General features: G+C 34.1%; 2 protein-coding genes across 3 annotated transcripts; one reads left to right on the forward strand and one right to left on the reverse strand.

The window, feature by feature from the left end:
- Positions 1-82: 82 nt before the first annotated feature.
- Positions 83-16562, reverse strand: LOC105325962 (uncharacterized). Of its 2 annotated transcripts, none has more exons than XM_020066213.3 (7): positions 16405-16562; positions 16071-16198; positions 6565-6809; positions 6240-6399; positions 5004-5219; positions 4331-4475; positions 83-3923 (listed from the first exon to the last, which is right to left on the reverse strand). In XM_020066213.3, the coding sequence occupies exons 2-7, from the start codon at positions 16138-16140 to the stop codon at positions 3671-3673; spliced, it is 1089 nt and encodes a 362-aa protein (XP_019921772.3). In that variant the 5' UTR covers positions 16141-16198; positions 16405-16562; the 3' UTR covers positions 83-3670. The 2 variants fall into 2 exon arrangements, with proteins under 2 accessions (XP_019921772.3, XP_019921771.3); XM_020066212.3 differs by having other exon boundaries at positions 16427-16540.
- A 123-nt stretch (positions 16563-16685) lies between these two features.
- Positions 16686-19580, forward strand: LOC105325961 (uncharacterized). The gene is made up of 2 exons (XM_011425773.4): positions 16686-16842; positions 17631-19580. The coding sequence occupies exons 1-2, from the start codon at positions 16772-16774 to the stop codon at positions 18799-18801; spliced, it is 1242 nt and encodes a 413-aa protein (XP_011424075.3). The 5' UTR covers positions 16686-16771; the 3' UTR covers positions 18802-19580.
- The last annotated feature ends 1431 nt before the right edge of the window (positions 19581-21011 follow it).

The raw sequence follows: 21011 nt of genomic DNA on the forward strand, positions 1-21011 counted from the left end.
TGGGGCGGTTCCATGTTTAATTCTCATGAGCTTACATTTAAGAATGCCCCCTCGGCACATGAAGAATTAAAAATAAACAAACTTTACATATAATACAATTTATTTAATCACTGAGAGCAAATAAAATCACATGTAAGTTATATAAAAGCAGGTAGGTTTGGCACACAGTATTGACTGTTAGAACACATTGCACACAATAAAATCCAGTCTATAAATATCTATGACGACAGAAATATCACTCCTATCTAACACTGTCACAGTCTGTATATAGAATGTCACAATGAATCTGCAGCAATGTCTATACATGAAATATGGTCCATACATTTTGATTTGCTCAACAAAATACTTATAAACATGTGTAAATTATGAACATACTACTAATTTCAAATAATCTGATAATGGTTTAGTAAAATTTTCTTGGTTCCCCGTGTGAACAAAGAGTCCTAAAATAGGTGTGTTGTACAGCAACAGACAGAGATAGCTGTGTCTAGCAAGAAACGAGTAAGTTCTATTAGATTATTAATTCATAATGTAGGTAAAAGGTGCATACAGGGAGACTGGCGTTTAAACATTCTGTGATCTAATATATAATATGGAGCATATATGAAATTATAAAATCAGTAAATAAAACAAAACATACATGGGAAACCGTATATATATGTACATGTATCAACTAATGACTCATTTTTGAGAAACGAAGAAAAACAGTCAAAAAATCCATATAATGTACATGGTTTATAATAAGCAAATAAAAAGAGGGCAAAAAAACAACTATAGAACTAAAAACAAACCCGTATGTATATATATCATATATCACTCTAATCAAAGTCTACTAACAGTGTGTAATGATCGAACTGTCTGTTCACTTAGATACAGGTGGTCAGAGTTAACTCCTCCTTAATTTCCACTTCAATGCAAGCACATTGTATAGATAACATATTCTGTGTAATACATGAACATCTTTCTCTACTGTTATAGTCAAAATATTAACAATGATGTTATTTTACCAAAAAATATTTAATTACATCTTTAAAGATGTACATCAAGCAAAAATATACTCTTACATTGTGTACAAAATAATTTAAAGATATATTGACAAAAATACTGTAAATGAACTTAGAACTTAGATGTAATCATATTTAGCACCTTTCATCCTGCTCTATGTCCACTAGATTAAGTACATATACTAAATAAATCTATGATTCAACAACTACTAGCGGGTAAATAGGGGAGCTTGGATTCAAATGTGCTTATTTGTGAATTAGTTGAAGTATGCTAAAAATAGATTGCAATAATCAAAAATGATTGTACTATACGTACCATGATAACAGAAAATTAACAAATGGACCCAAAACTAGAAAATTCTTAAGCAAGCCCTCCTGCTGCTTTAAAAGTTTATATTATTCAAAGCCAGAAAGACATATGGGAAGATTATGAACTAAAAAAAACTTGCTTAAGCGTAAACTAAATGTGTTTAGTTTAATTGTAGTATTCAAAACACAACAATGCATTATTTTTTAATCATCGTAATATATAGTTTAATCTATTTAGCATTATAAGATAATAATTAATTCTTGAGCTAAAACAATGGATGAATCACAGTCTTTTAAGCATTCATTAATGGATACAAATTTGGTACGACAAAGTATGATTGAGTATCATATGGCAGTACGCCGTATTGTACATAATACCAGTACCTGTACACGTACAGTGATTTCTTAAATACCGTATTCCTCGATGTTTGATTATTTTTTGACAAGTGGATTTAGTACATGTATATGTACTGTCATGTGTCTTACTGTGACAAAATTCCCAAAAATTGGTGCTTAACAAATAATGATGAAACCATGATAACAGGTTCTAGATATAACTATATCTGGTACACACAACAGAGAGAAGTTAATAAATTCTCTAAAGTATTAGTCTCTCCTTAAAAGACCACAACAAATCACAACATCATTAATAATCAGTAAAACAACAAAGTATTAGTTTTAAACCTTACTAACATGTACTTATATTTGTGACAACCTCTAAATGTTGTTTAAGGCACTTATTGTACACACTTGCATAGTCTACATGTAGTTTTTATAAAATCACAGATCAGTTCTGTTTTCCAAGAGGAATATTTCATTTCCATCATAGATTGATCACACAAGGCATTGAAGGCAATACCGTAATATATCAATACGGATTTAATGGCAAACTAATGACAAAATGTACCATTTCATTGCATTGCACTAATTAATATATACCAGTTCAGTAAATGAACAGTATTTGATAATAAAGTATGAAACTTTGAACACATATCTTGACCTTGATAATCAGCCCTCTAAAAAACAAATGTTGCATGCTAAATATATAAAATACATATCTTGTAACTGTTGGACATATCATTCAGTGCAATGTTAACAGACATCCCAAATAGTTGAACACACTGGTCTTAATTGCATATCAAAACATTAACAAACAATATGTATCAATATATAATCTGTACTAACTTGCAGTGCATTTAAAATTCTTGATGCTATTTATTTTTTTCAATTTAAGAATATTCTGCAGAGAAAAATAAAAAAGATAAAAGTGATAGAGAAGAATACCATAATGCATGTTAGTTAGAATAAATACTGTTCATGAAAGAATAAACATTGGGATATAAACATGACATATATTAAGCACCTCACAACATTTAGACTTTTACTTTTTAAGACACTACGTCACAAGATGGCGATTCAAATGTAAAATTGCACATCATGTCAGAGTTTGAATCCGCCTGGGTCTTTGCTCACATTAAATGAATTAAAGTTTTAAAAATATAATTTTTTATCCAAAATTGCACATTTTTCACCTATTTTACTTAAATACTTCTAATTCATTATTCAATCTATCAAAATCAAGAAATTTTCTGCTGATTTGAGAAACAATTTCAAGGTGTAGTGAGCCACCTTAAACTTTAATAATTTGCATTATTTTTTTTGTCATTCATGCATAATTATAAAATACTAACACAAAAAATAGTTTTAATAATAAAATAACTTTTTTGTCATCATATAGGCAAATGCATTCATAATATAGAAATTTTTTTAAGATCATTGTACCAAAAAAATAAAGACTAAAAATATGTACCTCGTAAAAGTGTAAAAATTACATAAATATTCATAAATTTTTATAAATTTTCATTCAGTAGACACATCTAATTACTGTGGAATCATTAGAATTCATAGTAGCTAAATTTTCATGAATTTAAAATGGTGCCCTCATTAAAGAATTCCTGTACGAAAAACATATTAAACAAATAAAAAATACCTTATCTCTTACCCACTCAAGTGAATCCATGAAATAACATTCCACATACATACAAAGTATTGGCAATCAAGAAATACTGTGGAGTCATTAAAATTTGTGGGGGCCAATTTTCGTGAAATATTAAAAAATTTACAGGTTCGTTGGGACATAATTTCGAGAATTTTTGTATACGTACAAAAGGAAATATGACTTTATAGCCAGAATTTAATAATTCGTGGGGGATGTTAATTTGTGGATGAGAGGTACCCACAAATTCCATGAAAATTGAGCCACCACGAAATCTAGTGATTCCACAGTATTAGCTCCTGTGAATTCTAATGACTCTCTAATTAACAATTAAATATAATACTGCTTTCTTAGTACACAACTAAATGTAGTACTGTTTGGATGGACGCTGGACTGTATTTGGACGGGGAGGGAGAGGGGGTGGTCCTCGGAATGGCATTCCTGGGTCATGTGATCGCTCTGTGACCTCAAAGGTCAGTTTGTACATGGGAGGTTGTTCTCTTATTGGAGCCAGTGGATTATATGGTTCTCCTTGGGAAAACTGCCTCAAATGGAAGCCTTGAGTTGGGCCCCTTTGAGGAGAATAGGAAGTTCCTGGAAGCTCGGTGTATCTGCTAAAATCAAAAGAATAGGACTGGATTGAAATGGGCTGCATCTGTTTACATACATTGAATTTGAAGTAGTCATACCTATGATAAATTAGACTGCACAAAAACTTCCAGTGATAAATTTCAGAGAATTGTTTATAAAAAAAATAAATAATGTCTCCATGAATCATAGAGCACTGAATTGGGTCATTCATACATTATTTATAACTGTATATTTGAATACACAAAATATAAAAAGTGTCAACTATGACACTTGCAAATGACACTTGTTTGTGTTTTTGAAATAGCACAGTTATACTTGATAGTTTTCAAAAGTGTCATGTATTGCATCATCCTTAATCTCTGCAATAAAAAAGAAATGATCTACACTTCAAGTACCTAACTAGGAGGTAGATGATGTGACCCTTATATACCTGTTGTCGGCCGGAGCGTCCCAGCCCTGGCTGCTGTACACAGGGGGCTGGTATTTGGGGGGAGACCTCGTGGTCATTGGGTACCAGTTCTTGGCCTCTGTTCGGTCTCCATTGGATGAGTGGGATGTCCCTGGACCTTTCCGTCCTGTAATCAATAATGCAGATTTGTTAAGTTGGTGTATCGAAGAAGTTTACAAAGTAATGGTATATGTAGATATATAGCAGTTTGAGAATAAACTGTTAACATGTACTACAAAATCATCCTTTTATAGGCCTTAGATTATACAGGTAGTCAGAACTTAACAGATTTAATGTGAAAAAGCCCATTAAATTAAAATATGACAAAATAATGGCATCTTGTTTTCTATGCTACAGTAAAATGTATATTTAAATAACAATCTATTTTTTTTAAAAATCATTTATATGGAATTGAAATTTTCTTTTAGGTAATTTTAAATGCACACAAATCATTCATTAACACATAGAACCTGTTGCGTCTATTATTTTACTCTGTATACAGGCATGCAAAACAGATTATAGGTTTTCAAATATATACCAAAAGAGTTCCCTGAAAAGAATCATTTGCAGTTAGTACAAGGATAAATTATTGTAAAGTTTTCCCTACATGTACAGAGTTGGATACTTTACCTGTACAATCATTAGACAGTTTTACCTGAGCCTGATGATTTGAAGCTGTTCTGATGAGACAGTGGAGTTGTCGACCTTTGGTAACTCTCCCGTGGGGTTTGTCGTTTCCAGCAGCAATAGACAAGCCAAAAAATGACGAACAGGAAGCAGATCGTGCTGACCAGGGAGCCAGCTATGATGATGGTGTCACGGTCACGCTTCTCTTTACGAAGGTAATGGTCCAGGTAAGCATCCCCAGGTACTAAAAACACATCATATAATACTACCTTAAGGCTATAAAGTTATGCAAATCAAATCAAGTTGTACAGAGTTGATTTTGAATAATACCTATTTTTTTATGACATTTAGACACAGAAACTCCCATAGCATTTTTTTGTATAGAGAAAGCTCAGGATTTGTTGGAATAACTCTGTTTGTGAATGCATGTAACAATTATGTGTGACCTAGATTTCAGACAATGCCTTGCATGACTGAAATATCCAACAAGGCTGAGATATCAGAAAATGTCTGTGATGATCGAGATATCACGAGACTGAGATATCAGACAATGTCTGTGATGGCAGAGATGTCACACAATGAATTTGTGGTGTCTGAGATATCAGACAATGTCTGTGATGGCTGAGATATCAGATGTCTGTGGTGACCGAAATATCAGATAAAGCTGAGATATCAGACAATATGTGGTGACTGAGATATCAGACAATGTCTGTAAGCCTGAGATATCAGACAATGTCTGCGGTGATTGAGATATCAGACAATGTATGTTGTGACTGCGATATCAGACAATTCCTGTGGTGGCTGGTATATCAGACAATGTCTTCAGTGGCTAAGATATTGGACAATGTCTGTGGTGACCGAGATATCAGACAAGGCTGAGAAATCAAACAATTTCTGTGGTGACTGAGATATTAAACAAAGTTTGTAAAGACTGAGATATCAGACAATGTCTTCAGTGGCTGAAATATCGGACACCGAGATATCAGACAAGGCTGGGATATCAGATAATGTCTGTGGTGACTGAGATATCAAACAAAGTATGTAAAGACTGAGATATCAGACATTGTCTGCAGTGACTGAGATATCAGACAATGTATGTGGTGACTGCAATATCAGACAATGGTTGTAGTGGCTGGTATATCAGACTATGTCTGCAGTGGCTGAGATATCAGGCAATGTTTGTGGTGACTCAGATATTAGACATCTGTGATAGATGATATATCTGGCAATTTGTATGTTGACTAAGCCACCAGAGAGTATATACCTGTACTTGCTGGCTGATGACAGTAAGGCTTTATCTCCAAAGTAAGGTCATACCCATCAACTCCACGTCTGTCATAACTATCCAACTCACGCAACTCCACAGTTACCTCCATGTGGCTGGAGCACCATAACGAGGGAGGATAACTCTTGCAGTTGAAGGTCTGTAAATAAATTGACAATTTTTACAGAGCTTTGTGACCTATCAACTTTCAGCTGAGAATACATTTGTGCAAGAGTTTGATGTTTTATGTAGCTCTATAGTCTTTTAATGAACCAAAATACAATCTTTCTATACCATGCATTTATAATATTTCCAGTTTACAAACCCTAGGTTTGGGGTCCCCTATTCCATCATAGTATGTCATTTTAAAATCACAACTAGTCATGGATGCATTGATGAGTTTGATACAGAGAGAATAGCATTGTTGATCTGGTGAATTGGCACTCCATTCTGATTCAGCAAACGTCATGTTGCAATGTCTGGCGGGTAGCGGCCCCTTGGCTCTCACCAGGTAATGACTCTCTGCCTGATAATGATGGGGACGTCGACAGCTCCTTCTGTGAGTGAACACTTAGGGAAGAAAATAAGCAAATGTATATATAGCGTAGATTCCTAATTAAACATGAGGAATTTGCCGCATAAAATCGTGAGAAACACACATTGCTGATACTCATATTTTGCTTTGATTTTTCTGACAGATTTATCTGAAAATAACGGGTATATTTAAATCTGGCATTCATGAATATGTGTTTCAAATACATATGTGATAATGTGTTATTTTAAGGGTTATAAACTTTAAGTAATTAAATTCAGAAATAAAATATTTTAAAATAAATAAGACAATTTAAAAGTTAAACTACACATTATACATGTAGTACATTTACATACTACTAACTTCACTAAGCAGGAACTTACTAATTTATTATTAGAGTTATCTTTCTTAGCTTACTTTAAATATTCATTAGGACTAGTTTTAGATAAGAACTAGTTTAGAGGTCAGTGACAGTCTATTGGTCATAACAAGAATTCTGGATTTCCATTGGTTATTCTAGGGTCAAATTCCTAGAGAGTTCAGTTTGTTTTATGTATAATTTAATTTCAACTCTACAGTCAAAGAGTGAAGGTCCTAAAGTGGTTTATATATACTTCTTAAGTCATTTATATTGGACACAACAATGACCTTAGAAAGTAAGTTCTTTTATTAATATTTCCATTAACAATATTGCTAGTGAGAGAATGAAAGATTCTGTGCAAGTGATTGATGTGAGAAGTAAATAAGCAATTGATGATATAAAGAATATCAAGTTGTTTTATTAATTACACGGAGCTATAGCAATCAATTATTACGTGTTATATAGATTGATATAAATCTGACCAATTGATAATTATATATCATTGTACATAGATTGACAAGTACCTTATTGTATATACAGGTCAAAGCCATGTATTGCTGATCATACATTGTCAATGTCTGTATTAGACTAATTACGTGTAATAGTCACCTGAGTCCACAATTCGGTAATTATTGATCTTTTCCATCCATAAGTTTACTATTTATAATTTGGGTAATAAGACCTATTTCCTTTTGAATAGTAAATTCATGAAGTTAGCTAACAGTGTAATATTTTAGATTTTATGCTTGATGATAAATATGTCTATTTATTATTATTTACAAATGTGATAAAATACGTTCTATTGTTATTAAATATTGATTATGTTGTATGTATTTTGTAGGGTGTTTAAATTGTATCACCATAAATCATCAATCGAAATCTCAATGGCTGTGCGTGTTATTATTTGATGATAAAACCCACGGTTACAGAATGGCGCCCAACGTGATTTGTGATTTCACAAAGATGAGTGATTTGAATTCCCGCCAATTGGTGTTGTGACGTAGGAGGGTATTCCGAAGACACCGGAAGTCGAGAGTGAAACTAGTAATCACCGGAGGTATTCCGAAAGACTGTAAACATTGGAAGCGAGAAAGAAAATGTGCTGTGCCTTCGTATGGACGCATTACTGAAGATTCTGTGGTAAGACTAAGATAGCAAAGACTTATCGTAACCAACTGTTATTAACTTTGCATAGACAATCCTTGTATTGCAATATATGCATACTGTGTTCAACTTGAATTGACCCAATTCCGAGGAAACCCACGTGGTGACGAACATCGAACAGCTGATTGATTTCTACATGTTGTAGCAATATTTTGATACTTGTGTTTCAGTTATTCATCAATATCAATTACAATAACTATTCAACAGGCCTATAATTATTCATTAGTGCACTTTTACTTTTTGTTGAAGTTATCTAATTGAATGTGATTTTTTTTTTGCAATTTTTTTTTTCAAAGTGAAAGTAGGATAGAGAGAGAGTGTGTGACTACAGCTGAGTGAGAAAAGTTAATTTTTCTAACACTAGTATTAACAACTATCTTTATTGACCTTATACATTACATTGTAGACCAGACAGTGTTGCAGTTCTTTGGTAAGATATTTCTAAGGTTTGACTTGATTGATATTGATTTCAGTTCAGTTGGTTCTTTGTTTTCTTTTGGTTTAGAATAGTCTAGATAAGACTTTAGAGAGTCTAGATAAGACTTTATTAGAATTTAAGCACATTACTAATCTCACTGCACTTAAACTTTGAGCACATACAAATATAAAGTACAAGTAAAAACTTAAACCTGTTCATTTAACAGTATATATTAAACATATTAAACAAAGGTATTATATCATAAAATTAGTAAGGTCAGTCATTTTCTGTCTGTCTGTTGGGGTTTAAAAAAAAAACAAAACTGGTATAAACATTTAAACTAAACATCAAAGTCAAATTTTAGGAAACAAATTGTAATAACAGTTTGTTTTCAGTGTTAATCAAATTAAAATTCTGCGAATCGTTGAAAATTCCGAATCCGACGTGTAATTTCATTCGAAGTTACTCAAAATTTCTTTGGTTTTTGTGTCGCGTGTGAGTGAGTGGCATTACTTTTGCAGTGGTAGCGAATGCATTTAGTTTCATGTATTTTTGTGATTTTTGTCACATACTTCATCATTTGTTTATTTGAATTCTACAAATTCAATCAAAGTTTCAATATGTTACAACAAAAGGAAATTGATTCTATGACGGAAGTTTTCACCGAGATGGGTTTAAAACCCAAAGCCGATACACCTGAACATTTTAAACAGTGGCTAGAGGAATTTCAAAAAGGAGCAAAACCTAAAGTAAAGCGAGAATCTACTTCAGAAGAAGGTGCAACTGCTGGAGGTACAACATCTCAACTTCTGGAAAAAAATCCCAGGCTACCAATTTTCAGTGGGGATAAGAAAGGAGACACAAATTTTGATCTTTGGAAATATGAGGTGCAGTGCTTACTTAAGGAAAATTACTGTGAATCAGTCATATCACAGGCAATAAGGAGGTCACTGAAGGGTGATGCAGCTAGAATTGTCATGGTGTTGGGTCCTGATGCCAATATCACTGATATTCTGTCCAAATTTGAGAGTGTTTATGGCACCATACACAGTAAAGCAACTGTTTTGTCAAAATTCTATTCTGCAAGACAGCAGGAAGAAGAAAATGTTGCAGCATGGGGTTGCAGGTTGGAAGATCTGTTAAATCAAGCTCGGAAAGAAGGATTAGTTCAAACCGCAGCTGTAAATGATATGCTCAAAAACATGTTTTATGAAGGATTGAGACCAGAGCTGAAAGACACCACAGCATTTATATTTGACAAAACACAAAACTTTGATGACTTGAGGCATGAAATAAGGATCAAAGAAGAAGAAATGATCCAGAGGAAGAAGTCAAGAAAAACTGAAAGGACTCAAGCAATATCAACAACAGAGGAAATTGAAGAAATTAAGGCTATGATTCAAAACCTTAATAAAGATGTATTAGATATGAAGAACAGAGCATACTCGACAAATGAGAACTCGGACAAAGATATGTCTCCACAGTATTCTTCACCTAGATTTGAGAATTACAGAGGAAATATTAGAGGAAGAGGTCAGTTTTACAGACAAGGACAGTTTCAAGGGAGACAATCTGCAGGAGATGTAACATGTTACAGATGCGGACAACAGGGACATCTTCAGTATGGATGCAGGGTGCGTTTAGATCATAGGAGACCTCATGGTTTAAACATGAGGAGGCCTACTGCGAGACGCGGCAAGTAGGTCTGCAGATGAATGAACAGCGTCATCAATTAGTAGGAGAGCCAGTGGAAGTTTTAATCAAGATTGAGAATATTCAGACAACAGCACTCCTTGACACAGGTTCTACTGTATCTACTATGGCAGCATCTTTTCATGAGAAATATTTGAGCAATTATCCTATTCAAGAGCTGCAAGAGATGTTCAATCTAAAATGTGCTGATGGCAGCATTTTGCCCTACAAAGGATGTATAGAGGTAAAATTACAATCAGATGGAATAGGAAGTGAAAAAGAACATATAGGATTATTTTTGATCGTTGATGATACTGATTATCATTCAACAGTGCCAATTTTACTTGGTACCAACATACTAAAAGCTTTGATGGAAGACACTAAAGCATATTTTGGTGAAAGATTTCTTCAGAAAGCTAATCTTAGGACGAATTGGTACATAGCGTTTAGATGCATCAATCTTAGGGAGAAACGACTTAAGAAACAGGAATTGAGGCTAGCAGTCATCAGATCAGCAAATCGGGAACCTGTCATTATACCACCAAATACTTTCAAGAGTATTGACGGATTTATAGAGAAGAAACTTCCATACAGCAGAACATGTGCTATTATTCAGCAGATACAGATGAACAAAAGGAAATCGGATGTTGATGTAACACCAACTGCTATCATGTATGACTATGAAAATACAAATAGCCAGATACCAATTGTACTAAGCAATGTCACAACGCAGACAATAAAGATTCATCCCAGAACAATTATAGCTGAAATTCAACCTGTTAGTATTGAAGCATCACAAGAAAATGATGATGAGAGTGAACAACAACAGGATATTGACACATTGAATATCAACGCAGATAACCTGACAAGAGATCAGTATGATGCAGTTAGAGAACTACTTGCCAAGAACAGAGATGTTTTTGCTTGGAACGCAAATGATCTAGGCCATGTGACAACAGTGCAGCACTGCATTGAGCTGACAGATGACACTCCGTTTAAGCAGCGGTCCCGCAGAATCCCACCTGCAATGTTCCAGGAGGTGAGAGATCATTTGCAAGGACTTTTGGACACAGGCATTATTAGACCATCCAAGTCTCCATTTTCAAGCAATATTGTTCTAGTAAGGAAGAAGAACAATGAACTCCGTATGTGTATAGATTATAGGAAATTAAACAGTATTACCAAAAAGGATGCCTACGCTTTACCCAGAATAGAAGAAATTTTAGAGAATTTATCCGGAAACAAGTACTTTACCGTTTTGGATGCTAAATCAGGATATCATCAGGTGGAAATTAAAGAAGAACACAAGGAAAGAACAGCATTTACAGTTGGAGCATTAGGGTTTTACGAGTTCAATAGAATGCCATTTGGGTTATCTAATTCACCAGCAACTTATCAAAGATTAATGGAGGAATGTTTAGGGGAGTTACATCTGAAAATTTGTTTTATTTTCTTGGATGATCTGATTATTTTTTCAAAAACATTGGAGGAACATTTAGAGAGATTGCAACTGGTTTTTGAAAAACTCAGAACAACTGGATTGAAGTTATCACCAAAGAAATGTGTATTTTGCAAAGAGAGGGTCAAGTATGTAGGCCACATAGTGTCAGAGAATGGAATAGAAGCAGACCCAGAGAAAACAGAGAAAGTGCTAAACTGGCCACAACCTAAATCACCCGAGGAGGTAAGGAAATTTATAGGGTTTATAGGATATTACAGGAGGTTTATACCTAATTTCAGTAAGATTGCCAAACCCCTCACTGCATTATTTCCAAATCCTATCAAGAAGAAAGGCCACAAGGTTCAACAGCAGAAGTGGAAGTGGGGCTCAGAGGAAGAAGCAGCTTTTGAACAGCTGAAACAACACTTAGCTCAACCTCCAATTCTGGGATTCCCAAACTATCAGGAACCTTTTGAATTACATGTAGACGCAAGTCATCATGGCTTGGGAGCCGTACTATATCAAAAACAAGGTAAGTACAATAGAGTTATGAGTTATGCAAGTAGAAGCCTAAGTAGGTCAGAAAAAAATTATCCCGCACACAAACTCGAATTTTTGGCTTTAAAATGGGCAGTGACGGAAAAATTTTCTGATTATCTTTATGGACGGAAAACGACAGTGTTTACTGACAACAATCCTTTAACTTACATTCTGACAACTGCCAAGTTAGACTCGACGGGACATAGGTGGTTAGCAGCCCTATCCAATTTTGATTTAGAAATTTGTTATAGACCTGGTAAGAACAATTCAGACGCAGACGGACTAAGCCGACTATCAGAAAAAAAACAGATAGACTCATCGGGTGCAGGTATTATCATCCCTAGCTGTATCAAGGCTATTTGTCAAACTTTACACCAACAACCTTATGTAGAGAGTCTGGTATTGGATGACAATTTTGAGAATCTGGAAGATAGTGATTCATCACTGAAAATTGTTACCAAGCACATTAACTGGGCTAAAGAACAGGATAAAGACGAGACTCTAAGGTTCTGGAAGAGAGTAGTGAGAAGTGGAAGGAAACCTAGATCAGATGAAATTTGTGCGAAATTTTTGCCACATGTCCTCAACAGAAATTTTGATAGATTTTTCATTGAAAACAATATTTTATTCAAGGAAATCAAAATTGAGGATGAAACAAGAAAGCAGTTAGTAGTACCTGCAAACCAAATAGATTTTATTTTGACAGAAATTCACAACAAATTTGGACATCCAGGTAGAGACAGAACACTGTCATTGCTTAAAGATAGATTCTTTTGGCCAGGTATGACACAGAATGTAGAGAACTGGATAAAGTCATGCAGCAGGTGTGTTCACAGGAAATCACAGACCAACCAGATAGCACCACTTGTTAATATCAGGACCACCTATCCATTAGAGTTGGTTTGTATGGATTATGTCACTTTGGAAAGATCATCAGGAGGATATCAACATATGTTAATTATTACAGATCATTTTACTAGATATGTCCAAGCTGTACCAACCAGAAACATGACTGCAAGAACTACAGCAGAAGCACTACTTAAGAACTTCATCTTTCATTATGGATATCCTAATCGACTTCATTCAGATCAAGGGGCTAATTTTACAGGTAAGATCATTCATGAAATTTGTAAAATTACAGGTACTCAGAAATCCAGGACATCACCTTACCATCCGATGGGAAACGGAATGACGGAGCGTTTCAATAGAACATTGTTTGACATGTTAGGAACTTTAGACCCAGATAAGAAAACCAAGTGGAAAGAATATGTAGCACCTTTAGTTTCGGCCTACAATTGTACAAGACATGAAAGTACAGGCCAAACACCATACTTTCTTATGTTTGGACGTCATCCAAGAATACCTATAGATTTAGCTTTAAATGTCAGTGGAAAAGATTTTAAAGGTTTAAACGATTATGTCAAGAACTTGAAGACCAGAATGAAGGATGCTTTTAGAATAGCAAAAGACGTTGCAGATAAAGCAAGGGAAAAGCAGAAAGAAGGATATGATCTTAAGGCCAGAGGGGCAAGGATAGATATAGGGGATAGGGTGTTAGTGAAAATTTTAGCATTTGAGGGAAAGCATAAGATAATGGATAGATGGGAGGAAAAGCCGTATATAGTGAAGGAGCAGCCAAATGCAGATATCCCAGTCTACGTCGTAGAAAGAGAGGATGGCGAAGGAAAGAAAAGAACATTACATAGGAACTTATTACTTCCAATTGGCTACTTAGATACAGATGTTTCATTCAGTAATAAAGAGACTAGTGTTGAGAGAAGTATCAGTAGACCAAAGCCACAACCAAGACCAAGAATAACAGGACCAAGACAGATAAAACAGCCTATTAGAGAGAAGGCTGTAGAAACTGACTCAGACGACTCTGATGATGATTCAGATTCAGATAACCAGCTGGTAAGGATAGTACATAAAAATGTCCCAACTGACATTAGGCGTAGATGTACTGAGGTTAGAGAGGAGAGTCAGGTGATGGAAACTGGGAACTCCGGAGCCCAGGAGGAGGCGGAAGTTACTCCACCAGACGAACCTGAACAAGTAGAAAATCATGTTCATGATACTGATATAGATCAAGATGAGGAAGAGTCGCATAGATCAGTCAGAAGAAGTAAACGGGTAAGTAAACCACCCAGTCATTTATCTGATTATCATTGTTACAGAGTATCAGATGACTGGAAAGAAAGAGTGTCTATGTTACAGCAACTCATGGCAACTACCGATAAAAAGTATGAAAATGTTTTTATTCAGTTGATTGCAAATATTATGAACAAGTAAATGTGTTTTAATTCTGTTCATGCATATACTCCTAATGACGAGGACGTCATTTTTCAACAGGGGGGAGTATGTGATAATGTGTTATTTTAAGGGTTATAAACTTTAAGTAATTAAATTCAGAAATAAAATATTTTAAAATAAATAAGACAATTTAAAAGTTAAACTACACATTATACATGTAGTACATTTACATACTACTAACTTCACTAAGCAGGAACTTACTAATTTATTATTAGAGTTATCTTTCTTAGCTTACTTTAAATATTCATTAGGACTAGTTTTAGATAAGAACTAGTTTAGAGGTCAGTGACAGTCTATTGGTCATAACAAGAATTCTGGATTTCCATTGGTTATTCTAGGGTCAAATTCCTAGAGAGTTCAGTTTGTTTTATGTATAATTTAATTTCAACTCTACAGTCAAAGAGTGAAGGTCCTAAAGTGGTTTATATATACTTCTTAAGTCATTTATATTGGACACAACAATGACCTTAGAAAGTAAGTTCTTTTATTAATATTTCCATTAACAATATTGCTAGTGAGAGAATGAAAGATTCTGTGCAAGTGATTGATGTGAGAAGTAAATAAGCAATTGATGATATAAAGAATATCAAGTTGTTTTATTAATTACACGGAGCTATAGCAATCAATTATTACGTGTTATATAGATTGATATAAATCTGACCAATTGATAATTATATATCATTGTACATAGATTGACAAGTACCTTATTGTATATACAGGTCAAAGCCATGTATTGCTGATCATACATTGTCAATGTCTGTATTAGACTAATTACGTGTAATAGTCACCTGAGTCCACAATTCGGTAATTATTGATCTTTTCCATCCATAAGTTTACTATTTATAATTTGGGTAATAAGACCTATTTCCTTTTGAATAGTAAATTCATGAAGTTAGCTAACAGTGTAATATTTTAGATTTTATGCTTGATGATAAATATGTCTATTTATTATTATTTACAAATGTGATAAAATACGTTCTATTGTTATTAAATATTGATTATGTTGTATGTATTTTGTAGGGTGTTTAAATTGTATCACCATAAATCATCAATCGAAATCTCAATGGCTGTGCGTGTTATTATTTGATGATAAAACCCACGGTTACACATACTAGGTAGAATGTAATGAATTAAATCATTGGTCAAACTCTTATTAAATTTAATCTTCTTAAATTTTATAAAGACTTTTATTGAATAATTCATAATAATGTTGTTGTCAAGAAATATCTATTTTACTCTCTCTGATCTGTCTGTGCATGTACAATAAAAATTTAATTGAAATAGGAGTTACAGCTATTAATTTGTCGAAGCAGTCAACCAAAATTCATTTGTTTAATTTTCAATCTATTTTGATAAATCTGTTTCCTTACTGATCTGCTGGGTCTGCCCATAGCAGCTGACAGGGAAGAGAGTAAGAACAATCAGGTAGAAGACCGTCATTCTGGTGACACATGGGTTATAAAATGGACCATCTATAACAAACTCTCCGGACCCTTAGCTGAAAAAGACGTCAAAAAGGTGAAAATGATTCAAATACTTTTGTTTGTTTGTTTTTTAAGTACATGGGCTTACGATGAGTCAAGAGAGCAAACATCGGACCGCCCGCTGTACTGAATAAATCGACGATAAAGACTTCTTCATTTATTCACCAAATCATTAACGAAATGTCCCGTACAAATTCAGCACGCCAATATAACCACTTACTATATAGAAAGACTGAATGTACCTCTCTGGCTTCATATGCTGCCCCACAAAAAACGATGCATAAAATTTCTTAACTTTCACTCAGCATCATCAACAGATTGGTGCGCCATCTATATTCCGGAAAAAGTTTTAATTATTGAAATAAAACACCATTAATTTTGATATTATTATTGTAAAAACATTTTATTATTCATTAATCATAATTTTCACAGCTTATCTAAACTTTTTTCATTAAAAATCAAATTACCAACTTTTTAAACTGGTACCCCGATTATAGAAACCCATTTTCACTTTATAATAATCTACTTTCACATTCAGAGACGGCATGTTATTCCGTGAAACCGTCATTTAACAGTTAACCGTCGAGATGTCCATCATCTGGTGTAGATATGTACCTCATTTTTCAAAGACTTTGAAGGAATCACAGTTATTCCAAAGGTAAGGATTTACCGTATCGCATAATACATGTACGACCACAAGCGCTTGTTTCATACATAAACAAGCGCCTGTGTCAGTGTGTGTACGATATCTTGATAGTTTCCAGCTTGACATGCCCGCATCATCATACTATCCATTGACAATTTCATTCATGAACAGAGTAAGGTGAATAAAACTGGTATAAAGTAATATTTGACCTTGAAAACATTATACATAGGTAATATGTCAATAGATTTAAATCACTGGATTGCAAGTATGTGAATTTATGATTTACAAACGTATATATATATATATGAGTTTAAATGATTTACACAACAAATTGTTAATCTTGCTTCATGAACAATTCAAGCCAAAATGAAAATTGGATTCAAGTCTCAGGTACCTTTTAATAAATGCAAAGTTTTAGGTTTGAATGGATATGTCAGATGCTGCAAATGAGGTCTCAGCTGAGATTCGGGTAAGCTTGATGAATGACATTATTCAAGGGTTTTTTATATTAAAAAAAGAGGGGGGGGAGGTCCAAAAAAATCTGGGTCCTGAACATCCAGAATCGATCATCTGATTACCAAAATAAGCTAAGCCAGTTCTGGGTTCATAATTAACATCATTTGAACCCAAGTTTCCAATCCCTTACACTTATTGATAAGCAGTTCAGTGGATAGAAAACCAATGGGTTCCTGTGGTGGGTAGAAATTATCTATTAAGAATATACTATGTTTATATATACTTTGTTGAGTTCAGAATTATTTTTTAATCCAATTATGCTATTTTATTTTTTTTACTTTTAGGAGTCTAGAAAGGCTAAAATGTTTCATAGAAGCTCCAAAGGTTTACAACCATTCCACAACATTACGTAATAGACGACAAATGAGAGAAATAGACATTAAAATGCCTTCAAAGTTTGTGAGGGAAATAGAGAGAGAAGTGTTGAAGGTGAGGACAAACATCCCGGCAGTCAATGAACATGTGATCGCCTTTATTATGAGAGGGCTTCCCGCTCTATCATTGAAGACTGGTTGTGGATACAGTGTAAGCACAAAGGAGGACAAAATATGTTTATATGTACATTCCATTGAAAAAGAAAGGGCTGAAAATGCACTAGGGCCTGTAAGAGAATGGCTCGAAACAACAATAAAAACTGGTGTTCAGGTACACTCTTTCAAGCGGAAATTGGTAATACCATTTGAGAGAAACTCTCCATCTTTTATAATGATTCAAGCCTTAGTGGCTGATGGTCATTACAAAATCAGAGCCATAGAAGATAAAACTAATACTCGAATATCATTCTCAGCTCGGGGAGTCAAACCAAAACAAATGACTGTCTATGCACATTCTGAGCATGAAGTAGAAGAAGGTTATAAACTTCTTTACCAATTAGTCATGCAAACTTTTAAGCATTTGAGAAGTTATTCAAAAGGAAAACTGTTGGTTCCGGAGAATTTGCCAAAGGATTTTGATATATTTTCTTTCTTGGAACAAATACCTTTAGTGTTGGATAAAAAGTATGGAGATAATAAACCCATAGTATCCCTTTGTTGGAACCAGGATAGAACCTCTGAAGAGGAAATTTATGCATATTATGACATCAGATCCAAATGTCAACATTCGGTGGAAGATGTTAAAGGCCTGTTGATTCAGCTGATACAACAAGAAGTAGAGCAGTATCATAGACAAGCACATGAAATGGTTGTATTTCCCCCAAGCAGTACTTATGTTAAATTTTCAAATGTGATGAACACCTCTGGACTCTCTCTGCTTCGTTCTTGGATTGAGAAAGATGATTCTCTCAAAAACATAAGACTGCATTTTAAAGGAGACGAGGAAAGAAAATTGGAGTTTAAGTTTCAAAAAACACATAGTAAAATTCACGTAAGAGGAGACAGTGAAGCAGATGTACAGAAAGTTGTACAGGAAATCAACAGGTTGATCACAAACTATACAGATGTATTCATGCATTGACTGAATACAGTGAAGGCATGGTCTATCATAGTGCTTGCTGTCAGAACATTCCTTGATGCTAAACAACATGACAATTTAATACATGGTATACGATCCTAAAATGAGTGTAAGAATTCACCAATGTGAACTTTCTTCATAGTTAATCTTAGTACATATGGTCAGTAAAAACAATATGAGTTGATCAGAATTAAATTGATCATCTTCTCAATCCAAGGTTTTACAATCTGCTCCTCCCCTGTTCAACTCTGTGAGGATTTAGTAAAAGTTTCATGTCATCAGCTATTTATATTTGATCTGACACAGTGACTAACCATTGCATCCAATCAAAAAGTGTTTTACCTCAGGCACGTAGCATTGTTTTTGAAAGTGGGGGTCAAGTATACCTTTAACTTCAATTTCATTGTTTATTTCCTTATTTCCAATCCCATAAAAGGGGTGAGGGCAACTCCATCTTAATTCTTTTTTTTGTACGTAAATTTCAGAAAAATCTTTTTTGTGCAATAAAGTGATGCTACGTGCCTGTACCTTCGACCAAGTGCAAGAAGGGTGAATGTGTAAACAATGTGTAATTGAAACGGATGTGATTTCATTTATTAATATCTGGTAGTAAGCCCTTATCAAAGGCTATGAAACTTGTACCAAATCTGCCAGGTTTGGAGATGATAAGAGCAGATCGTTAAATTACTGGCTAGTGAAGATGATCAGTGATTTATTGACAATTTTTTATTAACATTTTAAAATTATTGTACACCCTGAATAAATTGACATCCATGACAATAGTTGTGCAGTTTATTCTCTCATTGTTGAAAGGATTAACTTTAAAATTGTATAACCGTCCATGTCGCTAAAATACAAAATAATATTCCATGCTAGGGGCCTTATATTAAGTTGGCAGAGAATCAGTCTGATTGCAAGCTTTACAATTCTTCTCTCCTAAGCACTAAAATTAGCAGACAAAGGAGCTAGCTCTGTATCAAATTGTGACAGAAGTTTATGGCCCTAGAAGTTCAAAGATATTGTGTTGGGGAAGCCTCTATTGATCGTCTCAGTATGTGTTTTGCCAGTGTAGTGGAGTTGTATTTTTTATTTAGAGTTATATGGTCTCTTGGTTCGTGTTGGATGAAGTTGCGGATGTCATTGACAACTGGTGCTATCGTCTGGGAACCGGACATTTCCTCTGCTCCCTGGAGCATTCGGTAGTTTTTCTTCGTTCGTCACAGACATCTGTAGGAGTTTGTCTCCTTTTTTATTTATTTATTGTCGTCCAGAGGTTCTTATTAATATTTACTTCATTAAATTCGAATCGCCAAATCTATCATAGGTAAATATCATTAGTAATCCACTACATTTCCCTAGCATTTTGTTCTTTACTTAAATTATTTTGTTATTTGTTTTCATTCATTAAATATCGTATCATAAAATAAATCTAAAGCCATTTTAACATCTGAATAATTGTTGCTGTTCTTTATTGATTATGATCTCTAGTATCTCGTGATAGTCTGGGATGATTTAAGAGGGAAATAACTGACCACTGTTACACCAGCAACCACAAGACAGATGCTGGCTCAAAATATCATGAACCTTTTGTGGGCATTAATGACGTTGTACATGTGTAAAGTGCTCTATAGCTGGCATCTTTTTTTGTATTGTCTCTGCCCTTGTTAGCTGAATTTTAGATTTTGCTTATTCTTGGTATACTCATCTTGCAAGCCAGTTACTTTGCTGTTATGAGCAAGGATTAATCTCTAGCATAGCTGCGAGAATTTTGAAATTTGACCATTGGATCAGGGGTTCTGGTGCTATTTAAGAGAAGTTCATGCAGTTGGTGAAAATAAATGAATATAAAAACCATAGCTATAAAAACATTACTCTCAGCACATAGCCGGTATAACAGCGTTGTTACAGTAATCAAGAGTTAGCACCTCCACGAAAATAATGACTCTCAGGTTCATAAAGGATAATCTGTGACATGTAATAATCTATATTGATATACAGCAAGAACTCATGTCTTCCCAACCCCTTTTCAATTAAATATTGAATTTTTTCAGGCTACAAATGAAATAACTTTTTGAAGCAATTTTAAATTATGCTAGGCATTAAAAAAATCAAGGTGACTGTTGAGGCCTAGGAGCCTTTTGTTTTGTAACATTAGTTTGTTTAAATATTTTTTATTATCAATTTATATTTATATCAGATTTATTGTTATAATA

This window comes from Magallana gigas, chromosome 4 (assembly GCF_963853765.1).
Source record: "Magallana gigas chromosome 4, xbMagGiga1.1, whole genome shotgun sequence".
Taxonomy (NCBI): Eukaryota; Metazoa; Mollusca; class Bivalvia; order Ostreida; family Ostreidae; genus Magallana; species Magallana gigas.

Coding starts and splice junctions, on each gene's coding strand:
- LOC105325962 (XM_020066213.3), bottom strand. CDS start 16,140: ATGACGGTCTTCTACCTGATTGTTCTTACTCTCTTCCCTGTCAGCTGC. Junction 5,220..6,239: donor TCATCAGCCAGCAAGTACAG/GTATATACTCTC, acceptor ATGTGTTTTTAG/TACCTGGGGATGCTTACCTG. Junction 3,924..4,330: donor GACGCTCCGGCCGACAACAG/GTATATAAGGGT, acceptor TTTTGATTTTAG/CAGATACACCGAGCTTCCAG.
- LOC105325961 (XM_011425773.4), top strand. CDS start 16,772: ATGTCCATCATCTGGTGTAGATATGTACCTCATTTTTCAAAGACTTTG. Junction 16,843..17,630: donor GAATCACAGTTATTCCAAAG/GTAAGGATTTAC, acceptor TTTTACTTTTAG/GAGTCTAGAAAGGCTAAAAT.